The following is a 26,466-nucleotide window of genomic DNA, read 5'->3' on the forward strand; positions in this document are numbered from 1 at the left end:
CCGCTGCTGCCTCCCTGTGCTCCTCAGATGTTGAAATTCCCAAGTTTTCCAGCAGTAAAAAACAAGGAAACATTGAGCAAAGGTCAAAACTCCAGGAACACTTGTGATATAAAGAGCAACTTCATGTGAGACCAACATGTTTCAGCCTTTTTCCTGAAGGATCAACAAGTCAAGTCCATGCACCTTGGAAAGTATTTGTTGTTGTGCCAGAAACTCCCCAATAGTACACTGAAGTACTCAAAACGAAGTTCCACCTCCACCAAAATACACACATTAAGGCAAGAGAGGTAATAAAAGAATGACATAATACACCTAAGAATGCAACAGAATGAAAGTGTCTGTTCTGCATAATGAGTACCATTGATGCTCAAAGATATTATGTACATTTTGAATTATTTTTTTATTTTTTAACAGCAGGGAAACATGTGGACATGTGGCGCTAATACTTTTAATGATGGCTCTGTTGCAAAGCCAGTAAGTGAGCATGAACAATACCTGACATCTAACTGGAATGCATTAGTGTGATTAATTACACCTGGGCCTTTTTCCTGCTATGACGTGTCTAAATGTGTGCCGTGGAAAAGGCCTATGTGGGACTTTTGTAGTATTTCCACTTTATTTTCTCAAATAAAGGATCTTCCACCACTGCTGTTACGTCATTAATAGTCTATCATTTGTCTTGAAATGTAAACAGGAATGTAGTAAATGTATATTTCTTATTATGCACATACATTTTCTACATTCCTGTTTACATCTCTAACACTAGCAGGGTTGGAGACTAAGACATCACAGACATCACAGTCTTACTGGTGCAATATTAAATCAATACTTGGCTCATTCAGAAGTAAAATGTGTGGCACAGAAAATGATATAAGTGAAACTGGCTTAGCTAACCTTTTCACGATACCTTTTCTGTTTTTAACATAGCCCATAGCAACACCAGCATGACCCACAGTACACTTTGTATATAACACAAATAGCTTCAGGCCATAGGCTCAATAGGGAAGTAGGTGTAGTTTCATAGCTCTATGTTCGAGCTGTTTACCACAGAGGTTTGTCTGAGTAGACGCAGTCGCCATAACAAATGATGTTTCAATAATTGCCTCAGATTTATTGTAATTAATTCCCTGTACATGACATTTAGTCAGCTTATTATTGAACCTGCTTTGTTGTCGGCATGTGCTTAGAAAAGGAGATACAGCCGAGTGGAATTTCCAGCCGCTCCACGGTCATTGTATTATCGGAGCCATGAGGAAGAAGAGGCCACTTACAGGAAAACCAAACATACACCTGAGAAAAGCAGCTGACTGGAACCAAAGAAAAGAAGCGTGTGTTCATGAAAGAGCTTAACCGGGAAGTGCGCTCATTATTTTACTGTATAAATGTATGATAAGAGCTCTTTGCTTTTATTTACTGGATATGGATGGTTAAAAAGAAGCTAAGAACAAAACAACAAAACAGATATTTCAGGTCAGCAAAAAAAAAAAGAAAAGGCTCATTAAATTACCTTTCACTAAAATGGCACTTTCATATTGCTTCCTCTGGCTGTTTGAACGTCTGAAATATTTATTTTTATGAAGCTTTTTGATAAACCTGGCTCTACACGGTGGATAATGTTAATTTGCGTGCGTACAGATATCACTGGTGCTCTTTAACACAGGTTAAAATGTCTCCCACATTCCCTTTACTTAGAAAAGAGTACAATATGCATGAGGTTTTCTTTCTCCATTTTATTACAAAATAAACAAACGGCTTATATTAATTACACACCAAAGTACAGGAACAGTTGACTGCAGATGAAGGATAACATACATAAAGAAAACTGCTTTACAACATGAAGTAGCAAAGCTAAAAAAAATCTAAAAAAGATGATGCTTGTTTGTGTTATATATTAATTTTTTACAAGGGCTACCGGTTTTCTAATAAAATGCAGGGATGTGATTTGTTTGTCTTTATAGGATTGCAGGTGACTTTGGGACACAGTTTTACATTTAGTAACTGGAACATTTATTTTGCTCTGCCTCTGATTCCTCATGAAGTCTTTCTGTTAATCTGTTGTATCGTCTGTAATTTGGTGGCGTTGCAAGAAAAAAAAAAAAAATGTGGCTACAACATATGGCTGTGAAATAAAATGCAATCATAGCATTGATAAAGTTTGAGAAACTGAAATAAAGCAAATTGAATGTTTAATTTCTAGCCATTAAAACTAGGTTATAAAGGAGGTAGAATTTTTTATGGACATTGAACATGTTGACAGAAAGTTTGGCGCTCACATTGAGGCGGCTTTTGTTGCAACACTTCCAGAGGAAAGGAGCAGAATAATTGAACCAATGACTTTCTATCAGCGTTCAATTTAGCAGAATAACGCTTTTTGTCTGAGGGAAGTAAGATTTTGTGTTGCACATATTTGTTATAGAGGCACTAATGAAAACTTCAGCTCAAACGCAGCTTTTTTTTTTTTTTTCCTCTTCTTCTCTTTCTTTGTTTTCTTTTTTTAAATCAAAAAAAGTTCCAGCTGCAGCGCCTACGGTTCAGCTCAAAACTTCACACGGACCACCGACCTCCCGGAGATGTGGATGTCATCAAAAGGAAATAGTGCCAGAATCTGAAAGACGAAGATACAGAAAGTCCCATTATTACTGATGCCTTCTCCAATTGTCCATTGCTGTCCTCACCAGATGATCGGAAAAACTAAATATATGACCTTCGTACTGTATTACAGTTGAAGTCATGGGGACTTTAAAATACTATGACATTATAAAGAGTGGAAACTACAAAGGGTAGAGCTGGTGTTATTCTATACTCTTCTTGTTCCCATGAAAAAGACCAAAACAATGTTTTAGTCCAACAAATGTGTCAGTTTATCTTTCACAATGTCTCTACCCTGTCAGTGCATTCAGGCCTAAACGCGTTTCCTTCTTCTGAATCTTAAAAACAATTATTATATTATATTATATGATATTATAGGAAGTTTTCCACTGGTAGTGGACTCGTTCGACCGCGCAAACACAGCCTCCATCTTTCATTCCTTCAACCACCTTCTTGAAAATGTCGGGGTTGCAATATTTGTCCATATCCAAGAAACCTGTTGATAACGAGTCTTTCATAAGGTTTAAAAAAGTAGGTGTTTTTCTCCTTCTGACCAGAAAGGTGGGCTTTTCTTTTGAGCATGCAACTATAGTTGGTTTGTGTACAATGCACAGAGCTATTCGTAAACATGCAAGAGGCCGTGTGTTGCAATCTGCGGTGAAAACGCCAATGGGGACGCATATTCTGATTGTGCTGTATGCACGTCCAAAGAATGCTCCTAAAACCCAAATAATATCGTATATCCCACATGTCTTAATCGGAATAAGGCCTTTTTCTGAATATCCAAACAAAATGAGCAGTTTTTATGAACTGTATAATAAAAACAACAGAATATTGTTATATTCAGAATAAAAGTGGAATATTAGTGTTCAAGTAAACGAAGAAAACAAAGGAGCTCTCGGGAACGGAGTAATAAGCTATTCAATATTTATGGTGGTCCACCGCAGCAGTTTCCACTGAAGTATCTCTAACTTTCAATCACAATAACTCACGTCATCGTTGCCATTGGCCAGATCCAGCGCAGTTTCGTCCTCCATGTTTCGCAGCATTGTGTCGGCGCCAGACTGGCAGAGGAGGTTGGCGATGGCGGCGTCCTGTCTCCCCACTGCGAGATGCAGGGGCGTGCAGCCGTTAAACATGGCAGCGTCCACATTGGCTCCCCTGCTGAGCAGCAGCTTCACTGATGTCATGTCGTGCAGCTCAGTGGCGAGATGAAGAGCCGTTTTCCCGCTGGTTCCTTCCTGCGAGGGGCGTCGATGGAAAACAGCAATGAAAAATTCAAGCGTTGCACAAATGGCGCAATAACATAAAGTTGGTATATTTAATTTGAATCATTTTGTTAATATTGCATTCTGCAAGCTTGGAAGAAAAGGACAACAAATCCCATAATAATAATAATAATAATAATAAATAATAAATAATAATAATAATAATAATAATAATAAATAATAAATAATAATAATAATAATAATAATAACAATCATAATAATAATAATAATAATAATAATAATAATAATAGTAGACCGGGTGTGAAGTACAGTGATATGTTTGGCTGGTGATTTAAACTGAGAAGAATGTCTGGGGTAGTTTCGGGACTGACCACTGCCATGTCCCCCTCCATCAATAGAAAGTTAAGAACTGGGCAGCCCAGCCTAATCATATCTCAGATCTAATTATGTCTCCATGAATCCTGCAGGAAGCCCTGAGCTCAGCTCATATCACTATCAGTATTGCACAGGTGCAGTAGATTTATAGACAAGAACACAACATAAGGCCAGGCGCAGTAAACACGGCTTGAAAGGGATAAGTGTGATTATAACTTCAGTCACATGGGTGGGTCGTATACAGAATACTGCAGGGAAACCCAAACCTAGAGATAAATTAAACAAACTAATGACTTTGACATTTAGCTTATGAGTGAAAGGTCGGCGTCAAGGCTGCAGGTAGAAGTTTACAATTTGAAGCTTATTTTAAAAAAGGGTAATTTCAACTGAATTACATGTGAGATAACAGATTCAGTAGAGCTCGTTATTAAAAACTATAATAATCCATATGATGACTAACCTGGATATTCAGGTCTGCTCCCTTTTTCACCAGGAGCTTCAGAATCTGATGTTGCCTGTTCAGTGTAGCCAAGTGAAGACAGGCAAGACCTGCAAGTACAAACTTTGTTTGAAACGTGGAACATGGGGCTCATTCTGAAGAAAGTAAGCTTTTCCAAATAATGAAATCAAAATGAGACCATGAAGACAGACTGTAGATCAACTACAGCCACATCAGTGCTACACTTGGTAGCTGTCGCACATTTCTAAACTAAGCTATGGGACCAGAAAATACAGCCTCACACCCCCATTTAAAGGAATAATTCACCCACAAAAAGATCGCAGGCCTGCCACTCGTCCATGCAAGTCCGTGTTTTAAACATAGACTATAAACTTATGTACGTATTCTCCGTGACGTCACCCATAGACTTCTGACGAGCCGTTGTGAAGCTCAAAGTGAGTGGCTCAAGCCATCGCTATCTTGGTTAGACGCCACCGTCTAACCGGGCTAATCATAAAATGGGCGGGCCTGGGTGACCTGAAACAGCACTCACCTGTCACTCAAGGCATACACACCCCTAATAATCAAAATGGGTAAGTTATATAAAAGCTCACCTAAAATGTGATATAGTTTTGCCGTTGTTAAACGCGGCCCCAATTACTTAAATTCATCAATACTTCACTCAGCTTTTTGATTCTTCGTTCACCGTGGAGGCATGCGAGAAACTTCAAGAAATGAAGGTAAATTATAAACAAATGGACATTTTGTGTGTGAAGTATTCCTATAAATCTTTCAAAAAACTCTGGAAACTAGACACTTTACAAAACTGAATTTGGCAGATTAATTTCAAATGTGATGTTTCCTTTGAGCCAAGTTAATTATTTCCCGGAGTGGACAACATTAAAGACAAGTCTGGGCTTAAATGCACTAAAGGGCCATGTGACATTCGGACACACTAAACAATCTGAGTTGCATAATCTGGGAAGTTCAAATTCAGCTACCCATGGACAAATAATCACACAGATGATGCAGACACGTAGAAATGCCCTTAAATAACAGGAAAGATGACGCAGTCTTTTCCTCACCTCTCCAGTTCTGGGTCTCGAGGACCGGAGCCATCTTGCTGAGGGAAACCTCTCTGGTCAACTCGAGGGCACACTCTGTCTGCCCATGCTGGCAGGCCACATGGAGCGCTGTGTTCCCCTCCTGGTCCTGCAGCTCCAGGCTGACCTCCTTCTCCACCAGGCCCTTCACCACACCTATCAGGTTCAGGTAGGTGGCCAGGTGCAAAGCGGTCTGAGACCAACAAAGACAAAGGACGTGTAATTCAATAGAAAATACAAGTTATTCATCAGAACTAATGCACGCAAGATTACTTTTTAAATGATCAATTAATTGATGAATTGGTAAAACATTTGATAATTGATTAGTTGTTTAAGTCATTTACCAAGCTAAATGATCTACTACTGGTTTATAACATTGTACATTTAATATCTTTGGATTTTTAACTGCTCTGTTTGACAAAAATCACTATTTTCTGACATTTTATCCACAAAAAAGGGACAAATGTAAATTAAATATTGTATAATGAAAACAGTAGTAAGTTGCATCCCTGATTAAAGTAATATTCTTGAAGATTTTCATTTAAATAAATGTGCGTTAAATCACTATTAAATCGCTGATTAAGGGAACACAATGCTGTTTGAGCCTATGGCCCACTGATGAAAGTATTGCAACATTTATACATTTGCAGTATTACAAACTGGGAGTCTGTGACGACACTCGGGGAAACAAGTTTGAGCTGTGAGCTGATCGAAGAAGAGCTGCAGGAGACAGGCTGCAAACCTTCAATCTCTCAGCGAGGTAACTTTCACTTTCGCAGACTACAACAGACAACAATAGTTTGCTGCCCCCAGTTATCTGGGACCGATGGTATTAAACCGTATTTGCTGCTACCACCAGTAAACAGGGTGTTGCCAAATCAGTCAAACCAGGACTGAAATCTTAAGAATTGCCACTCTAAGTAGGTTTTTTGTAGCCATTGTCCTTCAATCCTGCAACTTCCTTTTCCAGAATGCCTTTGAATAACATCCAGAGAACAGGCCTGTACCTGCTGCATGTTGGTTATACGTATGAATGAGACCAATGGAGAACTATTCCAGCTGAGAAAGTGGTTGTGGTCACACTGCAGTCTGATCCACCGAGGCTACTGTGGGACGAGAATTTAAGATCTATAATGGCTTTAATTTTTGAATATCATTTATCATCAAAAAGGCTGAATTGCATCTGTGCACCACATAATAGAACTGCAAGAAATGGCACGAAAATGCATCATCATTGCCTGTTTATTAATTCAGTATGCAAATGTTTAAGAGGGGATTTTATTTTAAAAACCTGAAGGGGTAAAGAGGAATTACTTTTGGTAATGTCTCCAAATGTGAGGTCTTAGAATGACTACTGACAGGAAATTAGGAAACCAAAATGTCTGAGACTAACTGAGTCACTGCATGAAGTGCTGAGTCTTAACTTCAGAGGTTTCCTTTAGACAGTTCTGTTAGTTTGCTCGGTCTTCACTTTGGTTTCTACACTAGTAAGAGTCTGGTCTGACATCTTGAAGGACTGGAACAATTCCTCCACCCACATCCACATAAGGATACTCTCCACAGCTCCCTGTGGTTCCACATTTACAGGAGGTAGAGGAGGGGAGTTTCCATCCAAAGTCCCTTATGAGCCAACACTGGAACCACCCACAGTGACGTCCCTGAGAGAGGACGGATTGCAAATAAAGAGGAACAACGGCTCTCTGGAAGTACTGAAATATAAATAATGCCCTGGTTTCCACAATTAAGATACTATGAGGAAGTCGCTTTGGATTGAAAAATTCCAGTAGAAGCTGCGGTGTTCTTGCGTGGTGAAGACTCGTGTAGCACTTACCTGGTATAAATTATTTTGGATGTCCAGGACTTCTTTTGGAAATATCTGTATCAACTTCTGGGAGATGCATTTATCCTCATGAATGATTGCCAAGTGCAGGATTCTACAGAAGTGGCAAAGAAAAAATAAACAGCTTTATCCATCAGGCTTGCAAAAACCTGCACGATTTGTGTTATGTTGAGCAATCGTCACCCACAAAAGCAGTAGTAGAGTAATCGTTTAAAAAAAAAGGCTGCATTTCAACAAGAGACAGAAAATGTTGCGTCACAATTTTCCCCAGAATTTTTCTCAAGAGACGACCTCGCAGTGTAACACCTAGTGGGCTGAGCGGCAACATTTGGTGGTATTGAGCAAAACAAGATTTCTTTAGAATACATAGAGCGAGCCATTAAAGTAAAGTATTAGTAGCAGTTCCCTTGTAAGCTTTAGTTGACAAACCAAAACCAAAACACAGTAACCTCAAAAGCCTGTGTGGGACGTTGTAGCAAACAAATGTGTGCAAAAAAGCAGGAAATGGCACCAGAGCATTAGTGCTTAATTTAAACTAGAACAATGAAAAGAGCCTCATCTGTAAAACGACTTTTAGTGGATTCAAAATTAATATTTTGCTTCAAGTTGCTTTAAAATGCTCAAATGTCATTCTGTATATCGAAAGCTGAAACTGTACTCACTAAGCAGCATGAGGATGTTGTTGCATTAAAGCATACAGTGCACTGTAAAATGTTTGTTACTGCCGTCAAATGAGTTTAAATGTCATTTAGCTGTTCGGGGACAGACAGTGTGGGATCAAACGTTGCCACAAAGTCTCACTGCACAGACATCATGTCATTCAGTGAAATATTACACACATTAGTTGCACTAGTTTTAACTTTAATAAGGTTATTTGTGGTAAAATGTAAGCATGGATCCTAAAAAAAAAAGAAAGAAGTGAAATGCAACTATATAATTCACTTAATCATTACCAAAAGAATAATAAATTAATAATAGTATATAGTATTTAATTGCATGTGTGATATATTAATGGTGCATTTTAACAGGTTAATCAATAAAATCTACTTATATTATCTTGCATCATATTTATTTTTGAATTATTTTGCCTTGTTTTGTTTTAAATGTCTTGTTTTGGGCTGGCAAAACAAGACATTTAAATACATCGCCTTGGATTTTGAGAAACTGGGATGGACATTTTCACAATTTTCTTAAATTTTATAGACCAAAACGTTTAATCTAGAAAATAATCAGCAGATTAATTGATGAAGAACATGAACGTTAGTTGCAGAATCAGTATAATGTCACCACTGACTGATTGAAATGTCTGCAGACTAATGCATGCCATACTAAGGAGTCAACCCTTTGAGCAAACCTCTTACTTTGAAAGGGACTTCCTGGTTTGAGTAAGACTTGAATGAATAAGAACAAAAAAATCCCACGGGGGGAAAAAGTCATGTTTGCACAATACTCTCGCACAGTTAGTGTAGTTTGTTTCAGGTGTTTTTCCCCCCCCCTACCAGGTATCTATAGTGAGAATTAAACCATGTGTGGCCCCAACAACCAGCAAGCGGAAATGAAAAGAGGTCAAAGAGACAACAACACTTCTACAATGCTGGAACTACATCAATCACTGGATTACACTAGGCTGCAGGAGTCATTAGCATGTCTGCTTTTATGTCAAACTGATGACATAGCAACACAAGATGAGCGGGTCACACAAGAAACATGGGCTGATTAGGCTGCATGGAGGAAGTTCAGTTGTTTTGATTGTGTGCTGCAGCTTCATTCACTCAAACTGAACAATTAACAGCAGCAAACAGCCATTGTGACAACAAGTAACAAGTAAAAATTAAAGAAAGATGGCGGCTAATGTATTGTGGAATCCACCAATAAAAAAAAAAAAAATGCACACACTGTCCTATCCTGATGAACAAGTTTGTTGGATCAAAAGCCTTCCATACTGCTGCCTCACAGCCCGTGCTTTGTCTGTGCTGCGTGGGGAAGTCCAGGCCTATCTGTTTCACTTCTGTTTTCTCACTCAGAGACGCCTCACAGGAGTCCGTTCACATTCATGACAAGGACAAAGTTCATTTAAAAACGTCTGCAGTATCACACGGCTATAAAATCCCCTTCAAAACCAGTATGACAGGAAGAGCTGTGCCTCAAATTCAATGTGATTTACAGACTCCATTGTCTTTTATTTATGCGTTTAAATCTTATCATCGCCAGTGAAATAAAACATATTTTATTAGCTGCTTGCAGCACCAGAGCTGAAACAACAGAAAAAGAACGAGCATTTATTTTTGATAAATATATATATATGGTAATTTTTCAAGAAAAGATACCAAATGTTCTTAAATGTGAAGATTTGCTACTTTTCACCGTTTTATATCATCTAAACTGCATATCTTTTAGATGCATTCTTGGACTTAAAGAACCTGCGAGGGGCATTTTTCACTTTTTTCCTGACATTTTTAAGAAAAAAAAATTAATTGATGATTAAAATAACTATAAGTTGCAGCCCTAACCACGACAGCTACTTATGTTAAAAGAAAGCAACACACAGTGGTAATTGAATACAACTAAATCATGCTCAGAGAGAAGGAGGTGGACATTTTGAAATACATTTATGGAGAGGTGATATAAAAAAAATGTGGAGAAATAGTTAAAATGCGAGGCACCATGTTTAAACGTCACCCAGCAGTGTGCAGCAATGGACCCAGGTAAGCTCAGAAAATGTTGCTTTTACATAAGGAACAAAAAAAAACAAACAACAACATACGTGTCTCCATCTTCTGTGATAGTTGCGAGCAAGTTCTCCTCCTGTTCAGATAATTCAGAGCTCGGTGCTTGCTCCTCCTTGGCGCTGGAGAGCGTGCAGCCCTCCACGATCTCCGATAGACTCTCCGCCGTGATGGACGAGGAGTCATAGGCGGAGTCCAGGCGCTCCTCCCCGGTTGAAAACTTGTCCCTTGGCCCGCTGAAGTCGGTGCTCGGCTCCCGGGGCTCTTCCGACTTCAGTATAGAGCGGTACGAGTCAATGCCCGAGTCTGTGCGGTTATCCTCCAGCAAGTCATCTTTCCTACAGTCGTCGCTCGCCATGGCTGGGTATCCCCCCTCCCTCCTTCCCTGAGGATTTAAAGGCTACTTGCGGGTGTTCGGTGCTCGGTGACCGGACTCCGAGGATAGCCTGCTGACACCCGAGGAAACCACCGCTCCTTTGTGAAACCAGAGGAATGAGCCGCTTCGTTTCATGCCACTAACCGATAATACATTACCTCCCAAGCAACAGGCCTTCACCTTTTGATTTGTTTTAAAGTTTCAAACTATGGTACGGTCCTTCCAGACTTCGTGAAGTGGATTAAAAACAAGCAAAAAGAGGCGAATCGGCCGCCCGTCGTCTAGATATCCGGTAACGACATGAGCTCCAAGCGCGGAGCATATGAGCAATGAAAGGCGATAAGCTGACATGTGAAAGGCGAAGCTGTTTTTGTCACGCGGGGGAATCCCCAGTGCGCGTGAGTAAACACACACACCCGCGCGTGCACACACATTTCAACTGCAAGACCGTAAACGTCTAACAGAGTAAAAGCGGAAGTGATATGAATTTTCAAAATAAAATGGTATATAACCACAATTTCAGTGGTTTACTTATGGTAAATTGCTAGATCTGTGTTCAATGACCCACTAAGGTAAATCAAAATGGTTCTATTTTAAAGATAATATAAGATAGAACTGTATTTATCCTGAGAAATATTGTCATGGAGCATTTGCGGTATAAAATAGGAAAGAGCATTGATACATTCAAACAATAACTTAATTTATTTCAGCCAAGAAGAAAGTCCAGCAGGTCCAGTCCAATGTCCATACTGTGGTGTAGTCTATGATAAACAAGGATAAGTGTGCCAGGTTTGTAAGGTAATGGTGTAAATAAATAGTACTGTATATCTTTTTCTTTCTTCTATTTCACATAAAGAAAGCAAATTCTGTAATTTTAAAGATGTATTCATTAAGTCTGTTGAAAACATGTTTAAGCTCTATCAGCACTGAAAAGAGAAAGATTAATCAGTGTTTATGTGATTAAAAGGAGAACAAAGTGCTCTATAACACCGTTTATGAATGACAAAGATGATCTCCAGATATTAAAAGATATCACTATAAGAAAACCATAAACAAAAGGAACGCCCGGCTCCAGCATTTTTACTATGTCACTGTAAATTATTATGTGCTTATAATTTTCTATTATAAATGTGTCACAAAAGACTTTTGTCTACCTACTCTGGGAATGTCCCATGATTCAGAACTACTGGCTAAAGTTTCATGAACGTGTAATAAACATTACCCGGACCAACTTTGAGCTCCGCCCGAGGCAATATGTTCTCAGTGATCCACAAATGACCTCTCAGAGTGCAGCCACAGACTGTATTCAGACCAGTATAATGGTGGGAATTATAATGAGAAACCAGGTGAGCCCTCTTTACAGAAATGGTTCTCAGTAGTTGGCAAAAGTGGGGTCATTTGTTCACCTCGAAGGACGGGGCTAAGAAATATATGGCGAAGTGTGGAGCCTTGTACTTGGAATACATTGTTAATGTGGACCGATCATGAAGTAAAGCACACACCATGTACATAACATACACACTCTTGATGTGTCTGAGACTTAATGTGTTGCTTGGTAATTACATTATGGAGAAACATATATTTTTATTAGTTTTTTTAATTAAATAAAATTATTTTGCATTGGAGTCATTTGATTTATTGACCAAAATATGACAATGTTTATATAAAACAAATATAGAATACTAATTACAAAAAAAAAACATCACAACATTGTAGCAAGCTTGTTGTACTATATATAGTTGTTTCCCCTGCACAGTGTGTCTGTGATGCAATAGTAAGTCTACTGTGGGGTTGAACACTATGTTTTAATATATAATGATATACTTCAAACACTAATCTGTGAACCTTTGCACATTCATCTGACAATTATGCACATTTCTGCACAACCCTGCCACTTTAAAACTGCACAGTAATTTGTCATATTCTTATTGTATTCTTTTTTGTATATTTAAGTTTATTGCACACATTTTATTTATCTTATAATAGTTTTTAGAACATTATTTTAAATATTCTATTTTCAAACCAAATTCTGATCAAATGCCAAACATTAGCCTATTTAACTCTATATTTCTGCAGTAACCAACTCTTTTTTTAATCAGTTCTTACAGTATTAAAGCCAAATATAACAAAAGAAAAGAAAAAAGGATATTATCATCATAATTGGTCCATGCAAAGAAGGTGCAGCTGATGGGATGCAGGGGGTTGGCTCCCCTCTGCAGCGCCGCCTCTGTGTTGTGATTCACTTGAACAGGGATGTGTGTGTTATTTACATTGTGGTGTCGGGGTGGCTGCTCACACGTGCCGCTGCTGCCTGTCGTCTTTGTCCTGCTTCACAGCTCCACTTGCTGCCATGGGCACTGCTGCCTACAGGGAGAGGAGCTGACTGCCGCCTTTGCCATTTCCTAACATTGCATCCCTCGCAGCAGTCTTCATCAGCATCTAGTCGTTGCATCGCGGGAGGAGTCTCAGACTGTTTTGTGCGTCTTGCGAGGCACAATGACCGGATTCCCGTAGGCGATATACCCAGCGACGCCTGCCCACCTGGAAGACGCTGGGATGGTGCATATTTTGAGCGTTTCCATTTGGGCTCAGGCCGGACGGTTTTCTGTTGGATGATGCGCAGAGGGGTTCTCGGTGTCTTTATGTTTCACCCAGATTTGGAAAACCCCCGTCCCATCAGGAGATCCATGACCCGGTTTTTGTACCGTTCTCATCATGTCCCCAGCATCGGCTGCAACGACCAGTGAAAGCAGCACCACCACCGTCCCCGAAGAGGAGCCGGACAGCCCCCGAGAGGAGGTGAGGACACGTTGTTTGTTTGTAATGTGAAGGCCAATTTTCTAAACCCAAAACATGCATGGGGGGCAAATTCAGCCTTCAATTAGTGTGACACATTTCATGGATATCACAGTGGGATCCCATTAATCTCACTATGATCATCATCTTTTGGAGATTAGGGGTTTAAGTTAATTGGGGCCAATGCACACGGAACACTTGATAATTAGTTGCTTTAATATGCAGTGATACATTAATCTGTGCGTCCAAGCGCGCACCCGAGAGTGTGAACGTGCAAGGATGTACTCCTGTTTGTCCCCTGTCAAGACAAGTTTCCAAAACGGGGTTCAGGGACCCTTTTGTGGGTCATGGAAAGAGTCTAAACAGGTCTATAGGAAAAAGTCTAACATGTATGTCACTGTTAAAATGAGAGAATAAAAGAATGACTGTTTTCTTCAAATGTTTCCACAGTTATTTCCCCCATAAGAAAACCCCCAACAGCAACAACATCTATTTGGGTTTGTTACTTTAAAGACAAAGAGTCTCTCTGTGACAAGAGGCGGGAAATGATACTGTTACTGTAAACATCCCCAGATTGTATTGACACCATTAAAACAGATCAACAGAGATGCACATCAAAATGTAAGAAATGTATTATTATTATTTACTGTCTTTACTTCGTAGACTTCCCCTTCAAACACACATGCTGGATAAGTTACATATCCATTACACAAGAGGGTTTTTATATAACCCCCGCTGGTCTTATTATGTCAAGAGAAAGTGTCCATGAGTGAGAGAGGCACTTAGTTAAAGGCACCACCGTGGATGAATCTCATGAGTTGTGAAGCTTCTCCAGTCTTGAAGGTTGTGACTGAAACAATTGTTTTTAAAATATTGATTACATTTCATAACCATTTCTGTAGAAACAACCACTTTCATTCTATTTTAAAGAACACACAACCAAATGCATAAAATCTGATTTAAAACGTTATCAATACAGTATCACAAAACATAATTTTGCGAGACTCAAGAGTATCGATATTTATTTCGAATACAAATCTGTATTGGTACGATTATATTCCCGCAGAAATATAAAATGACACTGCGAGAAAGCGTAACTCGGCGGTTTGTCTTCTACTTTGGGTGTCCCCGCGTGACAAATGTGTGAGGTATTTCCTCCCCTGTATGCTTAAGAAGAGGTCTTTCATGTTATTCAACCAGGCCACAGGAATGTCTTTGTCTAATGTATCAAAAATGTCAACACCACTGTAATCATGTGGTGAGTCATTTCCTTCCTTTTCCTTCATGCATAGTCCTTATGAGCAGCTATGATCTCAATCAGGGAGTTTTTAATTGAAATGTTAAAGTTACTATTAATCCAGTAAGTCTTTAACTCATTGTTCCTGAATCCTTTAGTCTTGTCGAGTATCATTCTTTAAGTCAAAGGTGAAACTGCCGTGTGATTGAACACCTTAATTAACATACCTGTACATTTCTATATATGACTTGCTGTTACATTTGCTTCTTTCATTTAACGGCACGTCTTTAATCAAACGCTGAACACATACAGGTACATTTGTTTCCCTTCCTTCTACACAGCTGTTCATCGTTATTCCTGCTGCTTAAACAGAGGCTGTAAAATGTAACATGAGCCGCAAAGTATGTCATGTTGTATTGATTATAGTTGTCGAGCGTGTACCATAGGCATGTACAGGATGCTAGTGAGTAAATGTCTCTTCTGCAGTAGGTTAACCTCACTGGGGAATTTCAATGTTGATCCCTTTTACCCTGTGGGGGTGGGGATGGGGGGTAGCCTTGGGTTGATAAGGGACTTGAGGGCCATGTGACCAAGGTGGGAAGATAATTATGGAGGAGAAACATCTATTATTTATGCTCGCCTGTCACTCGAAGAGCACAGAGCTGACATATTGAATTCAATACATCAATGCAGTGATGTTGGTTGTTGTGGTCACACGCATGCAGGGGGCTGACCTATGTAAGAGATGGAGAGGATAACCTTTGTGTTTCAACCGAGTCAGTGCTGCTACAGTACGTACGAGAGTTGTATACAGTAGGCAAGTGTCTGTTATGCAAATTCTTTGAATGTATTTTGTCATAATTCATCCTTCCTGGAGCTTTTGAATCTCTGCCAGGTTTATGTGGCTGCGTTCCCAAAAGGCGTGACTAGCTCTTGATGCAGGCACTGGGGCTTGCTGTGCCCCGCGGTGATAAAGCATGGCACCAGCTATATGTCAAACGGCTGCTTTGTTTTTCTGGCTGGCTTGACATTAAATGTGGAATCTACCCCTCCGATTATTTCTGCTCTTTTACTTCTTTTCTTTTCTCAAATATCATGTTTATACAAACACACACGCAGCATGGCCATGTGCACACCCACACACCAGTCAAACAGAAGCTCACGGTGCTCCTCACTGACATTAAGGTATATACTCAACGTTGTTTTTGCATTAATCTGACATTTGTCTTGAATTTGATTATAAGAGCGGGTGAGTCTTTTGAATACAACAAGAGTTGTCCAAGACATGAGCAATCGGCTCACGGCTCATGCATAAACTATACAAAAGCACTTACAACGCAGAATATTTCCTTAAATATTTTATATGCGTGAGCCACTACTTTTGAACTGCTTCTAACTTTATACCTATCAGATATTTAGGTCATATTGAAGCGTGTAATTACAGGTAGGCATGGCAATATGAAAGTTTCACGTCACGATTATCCTTGTTATTCACGATATTATTCCGATAAACATCAAACTATCCATAAAACTCTTAAACTGGCATTAAAACAAACTAGAATCATGTTACTTGGCATTTTGTTAGGAATCAGGCTCTATTTTGTACTTATCCACCATGATGTGAGTATATTCACAACTATCCCGATGATGGAAATTCACCACGATCAACTTATTGTGAGCTTTATTTATAGAGATCTGCAATAAAATAATATATTGTTCCATCCTCTAACTACAGGTAATATAAGCCTTTATGTTACTTGTAAGCTTTGTGTGTCTTTGATTGTTATATTCTGAGAAATTGTTATTGTATACACACTGAAAAGCGTATAAGCAGAATATATTGACAGTATTGTTTTGTTGACTTATTGCTGTTTTCTTATCTTCTTTGTAGCAGCGGCCCCAGAAACAGTCCCTCACCAAATCCTTGTGCCAAGAAACTCATTGGAAATGCCTGCTGCTGTCCCTGCTGATGTACGGCTGTGTCGGGGTGATGGCCTGGTGCCAGGTGACCAAGGTCACGCGCCTCTCCTTCGACAGCGCTTACAAGGGAAAGTCTATGATGTACCACGACAGTCCCTGCTCCAACGGCTACATCTACATCCCTTTGGCCTTCCTGGTCATGCTGTACGTGGTCTACCTGGTGGAGTGTTGGCACTGCTACACCAGGAACGAGCTGCAATACAAGGTGGATGTGGAAAGTGTGGCGGAGCGCATCCAGAGAATGCAGCAGGCTACGCCTTGCATCTGGTGGAAGGCCATTAGCTACCATTACATCAGGAGGACGCGGCAGGTGACACGCTACCGTAACGGAGATGCCTACACCACCACGCAGGTATACCATGAGAGAGTTAACACCCACGTGGCTGAGGCGGAGTTTGACTATGGGAACTGTGGGGTTAAGGATATTGCGAAGCAGCTGCTGGGCATGGAGGACTTCCCCATCACCAGGCTGAGGTTCACTAAGTGCTTTAGCTTTGCCAATGTGGAGTCGGAGAATTCCTACCTGACGCAGCGGGCCAGGTTCTTCACAGAGAACGAGGGCCTGGATGACTACATGGAGGCCCGTGAGGGGATGCACCTGAAGAATGTAGACTTTAAGGAGTACATGATTGCCTTTTCTGACCCTAATCACCTTCCTTGGTACGCAGCCAACTCCACTTTCTGGGCAGCAGCGGCTTTCACCCTCTCCTGGCCTCTACGGGTGCTGGCAGAGTACCGCACTGCCTGCGTGCACTACCATGTAGAGAAGCTGTTTGGCTTCGACTATGTGCCAGTAACGCCATCTGAGGAGCGGCCGCAATGCAGACACATCCCACGAGTCAACACAATCGACAGTACGGAGCTGGAGTGGCACATCCGCTCCAACCAGCAGCTGGTGCCCAGCTACTCAGAGGCAGTTCTCATGGATCTGGCTCAGGTCTCAGGGAGCTGTAACAACTACTCCGTATGTGGAGGCTACGGTAGCTACAGGCAGAACTGTGATCACTGCCACCGTGCCATCAGCAGCTCCTCCATCTTCTCTCGCAGCGCCCTCAGCATCTGCAACACGGGGAGCCCCCGCATCCCCTTCAGCGCCAGCCGCTTCTCACTAGGGACGGTTGTACGGCTCCAGGCGGAGCTGCCTGTGGAGGAGCAGCGGGAGCCTGAATGAGCGGCCCTGCCCCACAGAGAGCACACGCTGTCTTTCAGGCCAGCAGACCAGTGAGGAGAACCCTCCAGCCTACCAGGACGCTCTGTTCTTCCCAGTGCTCATTGTGCATCGCAACGAAGGCTGCCTCAACCACGACCACCGCTCCCTGCACAGAAACGGCTCCTGTGTGGAGACTTCTCTATGACGCTCAGACTCATCTGAGCATGGAATATAATGATATGGGAACCGAGTGAGAAGGGCTTGGCTAACATTGACTTCTGTTTCTCTCTTTTACAACAGCGGTAACTCTGCAAGTGACCACAAACAAGGATTTGTTCGAGTTTCTAAAGATACTGTAGATACAAACAGGAGACGGTACATCTGGGAAAGTCCTTACAGTACAGTCAATAAGTCAGGGGACAACAGACTTGATGCTGTTGATGAGACTGTTATTTAAAATACAATGCGGCATTAAAAAGACCAAATTGTGTCACGTACAGTGTCCATAAGGACAAGAGTCAAACAACCAAGGAATAACCGGGGAGTCACGTCCTTCTGTAAATGCCATATTTGTAGATCTTAGTCACAGACAAGGACATGATGAGTAACACTTTCTAGTATTTGAAGCCTAATATGGGTTTTGACTCAGTGGTAGCCGAAGAAATTGCCAAGAAATGAAAGGGATACAATAATTAATGGACGCATGAATGAAAAATGAAGAAATATTGAGAAAAACATTGACTGACACATCATGTGAGTCAACTGGGTGAATTACGAGGGAAAATGCAAAGATATCAGCCTCCTTGTCAAAGCATAATTAACAAGATTCAATATTTTTATGGCTCTCATAAAGTTAACTTAGGCCCAAATCTAAAATCTAAACATCTGCATGTGAAACTTTTTGATACTGGCATTCAAAGTCAACAATCCATTTAAAAAGGAATACATTTCCATAGTATGAAAATAAATGTCAGATGCAGATGCAGAAATATCAAGTTAGCTGAAACCGGCCTGGCTGCGATGACATTATACTTCCTGGCTTGCTTAATATAGCAACACAGTCGATGAATAATTTAGCACAGGAGGGTTTAAAGGACACGAGAACTTCAAACTGAATCAACAACGACTTCTTTAAACTGTTAGTTACTATAAAAACGGTATATTTCCCTATTTACATAGTAATACACCTATAATACTATACACTATACTATTAATAAAGACAACTCAACTAGTTTAAAATCTCAAAGATGCATTTAATTTCATATTTGGCAATATTTTTTATTCAGCCTACCTCCTTATTTAAGTGCCTAGTGATCAACTGTTACTGCGGAGCATAAGCTATCATAACTTAATCTCATCTCAACATCTTCCCATTAAAACAAGTTGGATTTACACTCCTAATAGCACAATGCATAGGAGAAATGGGATATAAGTATTGTTTAAAACACACAAGGTTTTAAGAATCACGCCCTAAATGTTTTCAGATGATGTCCCTCATGATATAACACAGCTCCGGTACACTGATGCTGCTGCTGATGCGTATCAGAGAGACAGCCAGAGAGCTTGCCATCAAAGACGCCGGAAATAGGCAGAGGCCTGGATTCACTACTGAAAGTGTCAGATTTAATAATATGACAGGATTACTTTAAAGAACAAAAAAAAGAAAACTTCCTCTCAAAAGAGCACATGCCGTATCTTAGTCATGGTGAATTTTATTTTACAGCCAAGCCATGCACAAACAGTAAATGTTAAATGGATGCCTGGACTTTAGAAACAAATATTATGTAGGTATTAGTATCAATTTAGCTAATTTAAACCAGTACAAACCAGCCTTCATCTCATGAGACCTTAAGTGAAAGATAAATTGGCACGAGCAGATAATCGTCCACCATTAAGGCCATGAAAACCATTAAAAACGTCCATGAATATTAATATCAGAATCTTCCCTGTGGTCGGACATTTTCTGTTATTTCCTGTTGCGCATGTAACATCGTGACCAATTAGCCATACTCATTACATTCCATGTTAAGTTTGGAGTTGCAGACTATCTTTATAGCAATAGTGAGAGAGGGAGAGAGGCGTGATGAAAACAGACTCTATCAAACCTCCATTTTCATTCAACAACAGACCTGAAAACATTCAGTCAACTCACAGGTTGTCTATGCAAGCCCCTAGAACTCAGGATAGTATTCAGGGCAAAGATTCTGCTTTGCAACAACATCTCAAAACCTGCTCATCACTCCTTTCTCTAAACTTTGGGTTTCTTTTGCTTTTCAGAGGCTTCAGCAAGTATCAGCTCGGATTGTTTTTAAATGAGGGGGTTTGCAAAAAATGTTAGATATCGGCTCCTCTCCAGGATTTTGGTTGCAACAGCTATTTATGAATCCATTTCCAAGTACTTCCTAGTAGTTCTTTCAAACTAGGGATTTAATAAATCGGGTTGCACCATTAGAACTTCAGAAATGTCTTGGCAAGTAAAGACCTTTTGTAATAAAGTGTAAATTGGCTGTTGTTTTGTCATTTAGTTATCGACATAACATTTTGTACATTGAGGTATAGTGACTTATTTTTGTGAAATATAATGACATATTATTAATACCTTATTATTAAACAGCATTTCCATCACGTGTCAGGTGACATACATATTCCATATTACCTCCGTTACTCTTCAATATAAATAGATAATGTACTAACATTTTAGTTTAGTCCAGTTACAGCTGGCAGTTATTTAGTTAAGAACTAGTTTGTGTGGTGCAACCCATTTTAATTTGGTACTGTGTAAATCTCCACTTATAGCACGGGCAAACAGCTGGGGCAAACGACTCCATGTTCTGCCGTTTGTGTCGCTTATGTATTTAGATCTTTGTCAGAATGTTTAAGAAATAGTTTGTTTACAGACATTTCGGCAAATACGCATATTCACCTTCTTGCAGAGAGTTATATGCAGAGATCAATAACAATCTTATGTCTGTACAGTAAATATGAAGCTCCCGTCCGCAGTGGGTTAGCTTAGCTTAGCACAAATACTGGAAACAGGGGGAAACAGCTAGCCTGGCTATGTCTGAACAAAATGAACACCTCAGCACCTCTAAAGCTCACAATTTAACACGTTTTATCTCGTTTGTTTGATCTGTAAAAAAAAGAAATAAGCTGTTATATTACGTGGGATAAAATCTAGCATTAGCTTCCAGTCTATGCTAAGTGAAGCTAACTGGCTGTTAGCCTTATATTTACCAGACGAACATGAGATTGGTATTGATCTTCTCATTTCAATTTCAATTTCAAGAACAAACAAATGAGCATATTTCCCAATAAATGTCAAACTATCCTTTAGCTGGTTAATAAGTACACTACCTGTGTAGTACGGTGTGCTACTCAACCCTTTTCACCAACATTAACAGCATTTTAGCGGGAAACCAAATGACACGCAGGGATTGAAATTCATTCATTAATTCATTCAGTTTCTCATAAAGAGCGAAACAGCTGGATCATATCCCAGCATGCATTGGTCAGAAGGCCGGGAATGATGTACTGTCGGTGTACTGAGTGGGAAAGGGTAAAACCACAAGGAAGAGCATGCAAATTCGACTAAGGATTAAAAATGTAAAATCTATCTAGTAAATGATTTTAGATTTTAGTCAATGTTTTATACTGAAGTCTTCACGTTCTCTCATTCATGATTAACCAACAAGCCTGTCACATGGCTTCACTGTGATCCATACATGTGTAAGAATAGAAAAATGTGTTTACCGGTGCAAAAAAGAGCATTCAAAAGGGTTATAAATCTGACTGGAAGGTTCTTAACTAGACATTTCTCCTCCATAGACGACTGTTAGCAGCATAAAAGCTTTTGTCATGCAAAGCACTGAACCCTTTATCATGTGTATTACGTAGATTAGGTTGTTGATATGATATGTACTCTTTCACTCAAGAATGCTCTGGGGATTCGTCTTTTTATATTTAAATGATTTTGTGGATTTCCAAGACTGTAGTGCACAAAGGATTTGTATTGTAAATAAAATAGAGACGAGAGGTCGATGTGGATCTTATGTGGAGCTTAGCTGAATGTGTCGCGCACACTAAGAGGTGACGGAAGCAGGAACGTTTTTCATGTTCAGATGTAGAATTGCAATACTATCCGCTGTAGAAAATGTTTCAGGCAACAAAGCCAAAAGCATCTTTGTGCTGCTTCTCATTTGCTATTTTTGAATGAAGTTTGTTTCCCTTTAAACGCATTTTTACATTTATAAAATAATATTTGATACACTTTTATTTAACTGAAATGTTGCCAGAACGATTAAACTGATCGAGTGCACACAACATATTTTTTAAGGAAAATGGTTGGGTGATAGGGATTACTTTGCCTCTCTTCAAATGATTCTAAAACATATTTGCAAGATTCATTACAGTAAAGATGTTTTGTTGCTGCCAAACAAAGTTGTTATTACCATATTATTAGTCAGTAGATATAGCTTTAAAGAAAAAACAACAACAACACAAGTCTGTATGTATTCCAACACCACCACAACGTTGCCTTGATGTTACATAAGGACTGAAAACCAAATCTGTGTATGAAAAAAAGCTCCTCAATAAACTGAAATGCTCACACAAATGTGTCAAGAATTACTTTATGATAATTGTAGCCACATCACAGAAAAATGTCAATATGTGATGTAAGGCTGTTGAATGTTGTTGAATGTCTGTCGTATTATTATTATTATAATTATTATAATTATTATTATTATTATTATTATTATTATTATAATTATTATTATAATTATTATAATTATTATTATTATTATTATTATTATTATTATTATTATTATTATTATCCCCCAATGATTTTTGTCATTGTGGGTAAATATAAATGTCAGATTATTATTGATTAGAATACATGTTTTGCTTTTTGTAAACTGGATCTATGTCTGTGCTAATGAGACATATAACCAATGTGTTTGTACTTATACTTTTTACACGTTATAGTTATAGTACCGGATGCAATAAGGGATAAGATAATAGAGACATCCTGGTGTGAAATTACATCATTCATGAGCCAATTATGTGTGGATGGAAAATATACACCGTCAAATTTCAAAATGGGCACGAAAATGTAAAGCTGACAAATGGTAAGTGTGTAGGGTAGATAGATCTTACTATGAACAATAGGACTATATTTAGTGATGACATTTTGTTAAATGTTTGTTACCTTACGGCGACTGTGCTCCGTGGCTTCATGAATACAGGAAAACAGGAATCAAAGAATAATTAAGATGGGGTTTGTATTTCAAAAATAAGCTCATGATGTTTCCTTGGTTTTATTCTCTCGCGTGCGTCTCTTTTGGAGACTCTGGTTGGTCCGAACCACCTGGTTGATGAAGGAAGCGCTCTGCTCGTCAACCTCCGCCAGACGCACATCACATTCTGTTAGGCTTGTGTTGTTGGACAAGGCCTCTTCCAGAGCTCTACCTCCATCCTGCACAACACACACACACACACACACACACACACACACACACACACGGTGGTAGAGACACAGGGAACAAACAAAGCACATTTGGCATTGATGCATGTCCATGTTGAACACATCAGTCTTGATAACCTTGAAAAGAAATCACCCCAGGGCAGCTCTTGCTGTCTGAAATAGCCCACACTTTCTAAACTGCTTATTGTGAGTGTCACCGGTGTTTTATTGTTGTGTCTGAAACAGGCGTTCTATTTCTGTGAAGCAAGGTCACAGATATGGATGGTACTGCACGTACACGCACGCATTTCTGCTATGTGGGGGATTTTTTGATCCTCCGCAGTGTATTCCAGTCAGACATATAGTGTACGGAGAGAGCATGACAATGGGAACACCTGATCTACCTCTCACGGGGAAACAACACTCACTTACTAAGCTTTCCATTATTGCATGTTTCCCACACATATCTATGAATAATTGAAATAACTGCTAACGTCCCTGTACGATGTACGAGCTGGCATCGTTTGGGAAGGAAATCCCAGTATTTAAAAATAACCCAGTGTTTCAAAGCGATAACATTTTACATAAAGAGCCACGTGCTGTGCGCATTCTTCTGGTAAAAGAAACACAATTTAAAGGATAACTTGCAATGTTTTTTGTTAGCATTATTCCTTTTGGAAATGTCTTTATGCATGCTATAGTTTGAGTTTTGGATCTTGACTTTTTGGACTCAATAAATCTGGTCTTTAAAATGTCAAAAGACTGAAACGGCTTATAATTATACAGTTTTGTTTGTTTTTTTTCCTTTGAAATTCCCTGAACAATAAACTGATTGTCAAAATTGTAAATCAAATCATGTTTAATTTGAAGATTTCTTTCCTTTCTCTTTTTGATTGACTTATTTTTGATACTATTCCAATCTCAACAATTACAATGCTGTATCTTTTATATCATCATCCGTTTCATATCAGTGAATGCACCTGAATGTGCTTTTGTGGTTCTATTGTGTAAATGGTGATGAGCATTGACACACCGGTGTGCTCAATGCATCATTTTCTTTGGCTCAATAAAAAATATTTGAAACAAATGAAGCTCGACAAGCTGAGTCACGAATGCCCTGAAATTGCAACGGTAAAGAATTTGAGCGCTTTTGATATCGATGACTAACAACATTGCCTTTTCTCTCGCTCCAACCTCGGGTTAAACTGTAGATTTATTTATTGCCCACACAGATCTTAGAAGAGCAATTTACTTACCACACCAAGGTTGTTGCAAGAGAGATTGATGCTCTTCAGGGTGCTTTTCTCAACAAGAGCTTTAGACAGGCAGATGGCAGTAGGCCTTGTTACCTCATTGCCTCCCAGGTGCAGGTGAAGCAGGGTGTTGTTGTTCAGCAAGGCCTTGGCGATAGCCTGCCCCCCCTCATCTCTCAAACGGTTGAGACGTAGGTTGAGTGACAAAAGGGTGGAGTTCATGGACAAGGCATAAGCTATAGCTTTGGCTCCGGGGCCTCTGATATTGTTGTCGCACATGTTCAGGGTCTCCAGTTTACTCCGGGTGAGCAGCTTTCCGATGGCTCTGGCTCCTTTGTCTCCGATCAGGTTGTGAGAGAAGTCGAGCTCCCTCAGGGACGGGTGGTCCAAGAGGTATTTCACAAGCAGCCGGCACTTATTATCCTCGATGTGGCTTTGATGGAGCCTTAGAAGCTGTAGAAACAAGATATTATGAAGATCATGTTGTGAGTAGCACAAAAAAACGGACTCACTAAAAGCACAGATCATGTCCTATGCCTATAGGGTACAGGACGTGAAAACAACCGCTGCTAACTTTCTTTTAACAGTATGAATTTGCCACATGCTTAAATGCCAACACAGAACAATGAGCCACTATGCTTTAAACAAGGTATGTATATCAAAGAAATAGCAATACAATTTGTTTCTTGAACAATTAGTCAATTGACAAAATAATGAATTGCCGATAATTCAGATAATTCACATTTGTGATTTTGTAAAGTGCTCAAATGTGGGGATTTACTGCTTTTCTCTGTTTTGTCATTGTTACTTAAATATCTTTGGGTTTTTGACACAACAAGCAGTCGGCAATGTCACCTGGGACATTCTTTATTTTCTAGTATATTATAGACTACACGATAAAGTGAAAATATAACAGATTAATCACTCATTAGTTGCAGCCCTAATAACCCAAATCACGTGTATGAATGCCATATCATGCACAGAAATCCGTAGCAGATACATGCCATGTTCTCACGCACTAATAAATGAAAGTGACAAAACTTTTGTGTCAAATAGTGACTTATTTAGGTTGCAGCCAGAGGCTCTGCTGTCTTTTCTTTGATGTAAATAGAGCATGAATTCAATGCTTGGGTAGTGCCAACAACAATTTTCCTGTTTCATGACATCAGGGACTGTCTGTAAATGATGCTTTGTAACTGGCAAGAAAGTCAGAAGTGCAGTATTACAACAAACAATCACGCTCCAGATAATCACGCTCCGTACTTAGCAAGGGGCTACGAGAGGTATCAAGCCTAAAGCCAGTGAGGAGGAATCAATATTCACCTTCAAAGTCTTACAGGACTTGATGGCCTCGGCGAGGGACTCACAATCTCTGTCGGTCATCTCAAACATATTCCATTCAAAGTTCATACCACATTGTTTGACCCTGTACACTAAATGGAGCTCTTCCAGGTTTGTCAGCTGGTTGAGCAGGATGTTAAAGTCAAAGTGGTCCGTAGACGGTCTGATGTACTCATTGTCACTTGCCGACTCTGAGCCATATTCCTCCTCGTCCTCGTCCTCCTCCTCCTTCTGGGTCTCCTTGATAGGCGGCAGGAGTTGTGAGATGTCCAGCCTCTTGATGTAGTTCTTACAAAGAGGTACCATCTCTTCAACTCTATTTGGCTTTGTTACATCTGGGATGAAAAGCTCAATAATGTTCTCCATGTGCCTCTCAAAGAACATTCGTTTCCAGCTGTTGCCATAATTAGTGATGTCACAAAGGTCCCACCGCTGCTCGCAGCACCGCTTCCAATAAACACCATCACTGATCAAATTAGCTGTCACATGCAGGGGCAGAGCAGTAGACAGTCTCTCCTGCACAAAGTCTTTGTGGATGGGTGTAAGGTCTTCAAATATGGGGTTTTCTGTA

General features: G+C 39.8%; 3 protein-coding genes across 3 annotated transcripts in view; 1 reads left to right on the forward strand and 2 right to left on the reverse strand.

The window, feature by feature from the left end:
- Nucleotides 1–1,710: 1,710 nt before the first annotated feature.
- Nucleotides 1,711–11,041, reverse strand: nfkbie (nuclear factor of kappa light polypeptide gene enhancer in B-cells inhibitor, epsilon). Its single transcript, XM_029425619.1, has 6 exons — nt 10,340–11,041; nt 7,567–7,669; nt 5,718–5,928; nt 4,654–4,742; nt 3,582–3,830; nt 1,711–2,605 (listed from the first exon to the last, which is right to left on the reverse strand). Exons 1-6 carry the CDS (start codon nt 10,657–10,659, stop codon nt 2,537–2,539), a joined length of 1,041 nt encoding a protein of 346 aa, XP_029281479.1. The 5' UTR covers nt 10,660–11,041; the 3' UTR covers nt 1,711–2,536.
- A 1,390-nt stretch (nt 11,042–12,431) lies between these two features.
- tmem151ba (transmembrane protein 151Ba) lies at nt 12,432–22,439 on the forward strand. Its single transcript, XM_029425444.1, is given in 3 exon segments — nt 12,432–13,476; nt 16,602–17,801; nt 17,803–22,439. Coding segments are annotated over 3 exon segments (1,527 nt in total). The 5' UTR covers nt 12,432–13,392; the 3' UTR covers nt 18,046–22,439.
- Nucleotides 22,440–22,714: 275 nt separating this feature from the next.
- Nucleotides 22,715–26,466, reverse strand: part of drc5 (dynein regulatory complex subunit 5) — a 4,929-nt gene continuing 1,177 nt past the window's right edge. The window contains exons 3-5 of the mRNA XM_029425477.1: nt 25,878–26,461; nt 24,558–25,007; nt 22,715–23,313 (exon numbers count right to left, since the gene is read on the reverse strand). Coding sequence (XP_029281337.1) covers nt 23,137–23,313; nt 24,558–25,007; nt 25,878–26,461 — 1,211 coding nt within the window. The 3' untranslated portion in view covers nt 22,715–23,136. The remainder of the gene's footprint in view (nt 23,314–24,557; nt 25,008–25,877; nt 26,462–26,466) is intronic.

The sequence above is a fragment of the Cottoperca gobio genome, chromosome 24 (genome assembly GCF_900634415.1).
Source record: "Cottoperca gobio chromosome 24, fCotGob3.1, whole genome shotgun sequence".
Lineage (NCBI taxonomy): Eukaryota > Metazoa > Chordata > Actinopteri > Perciformes > Bovichtidae > Cottoperca > Cottoperca gobio.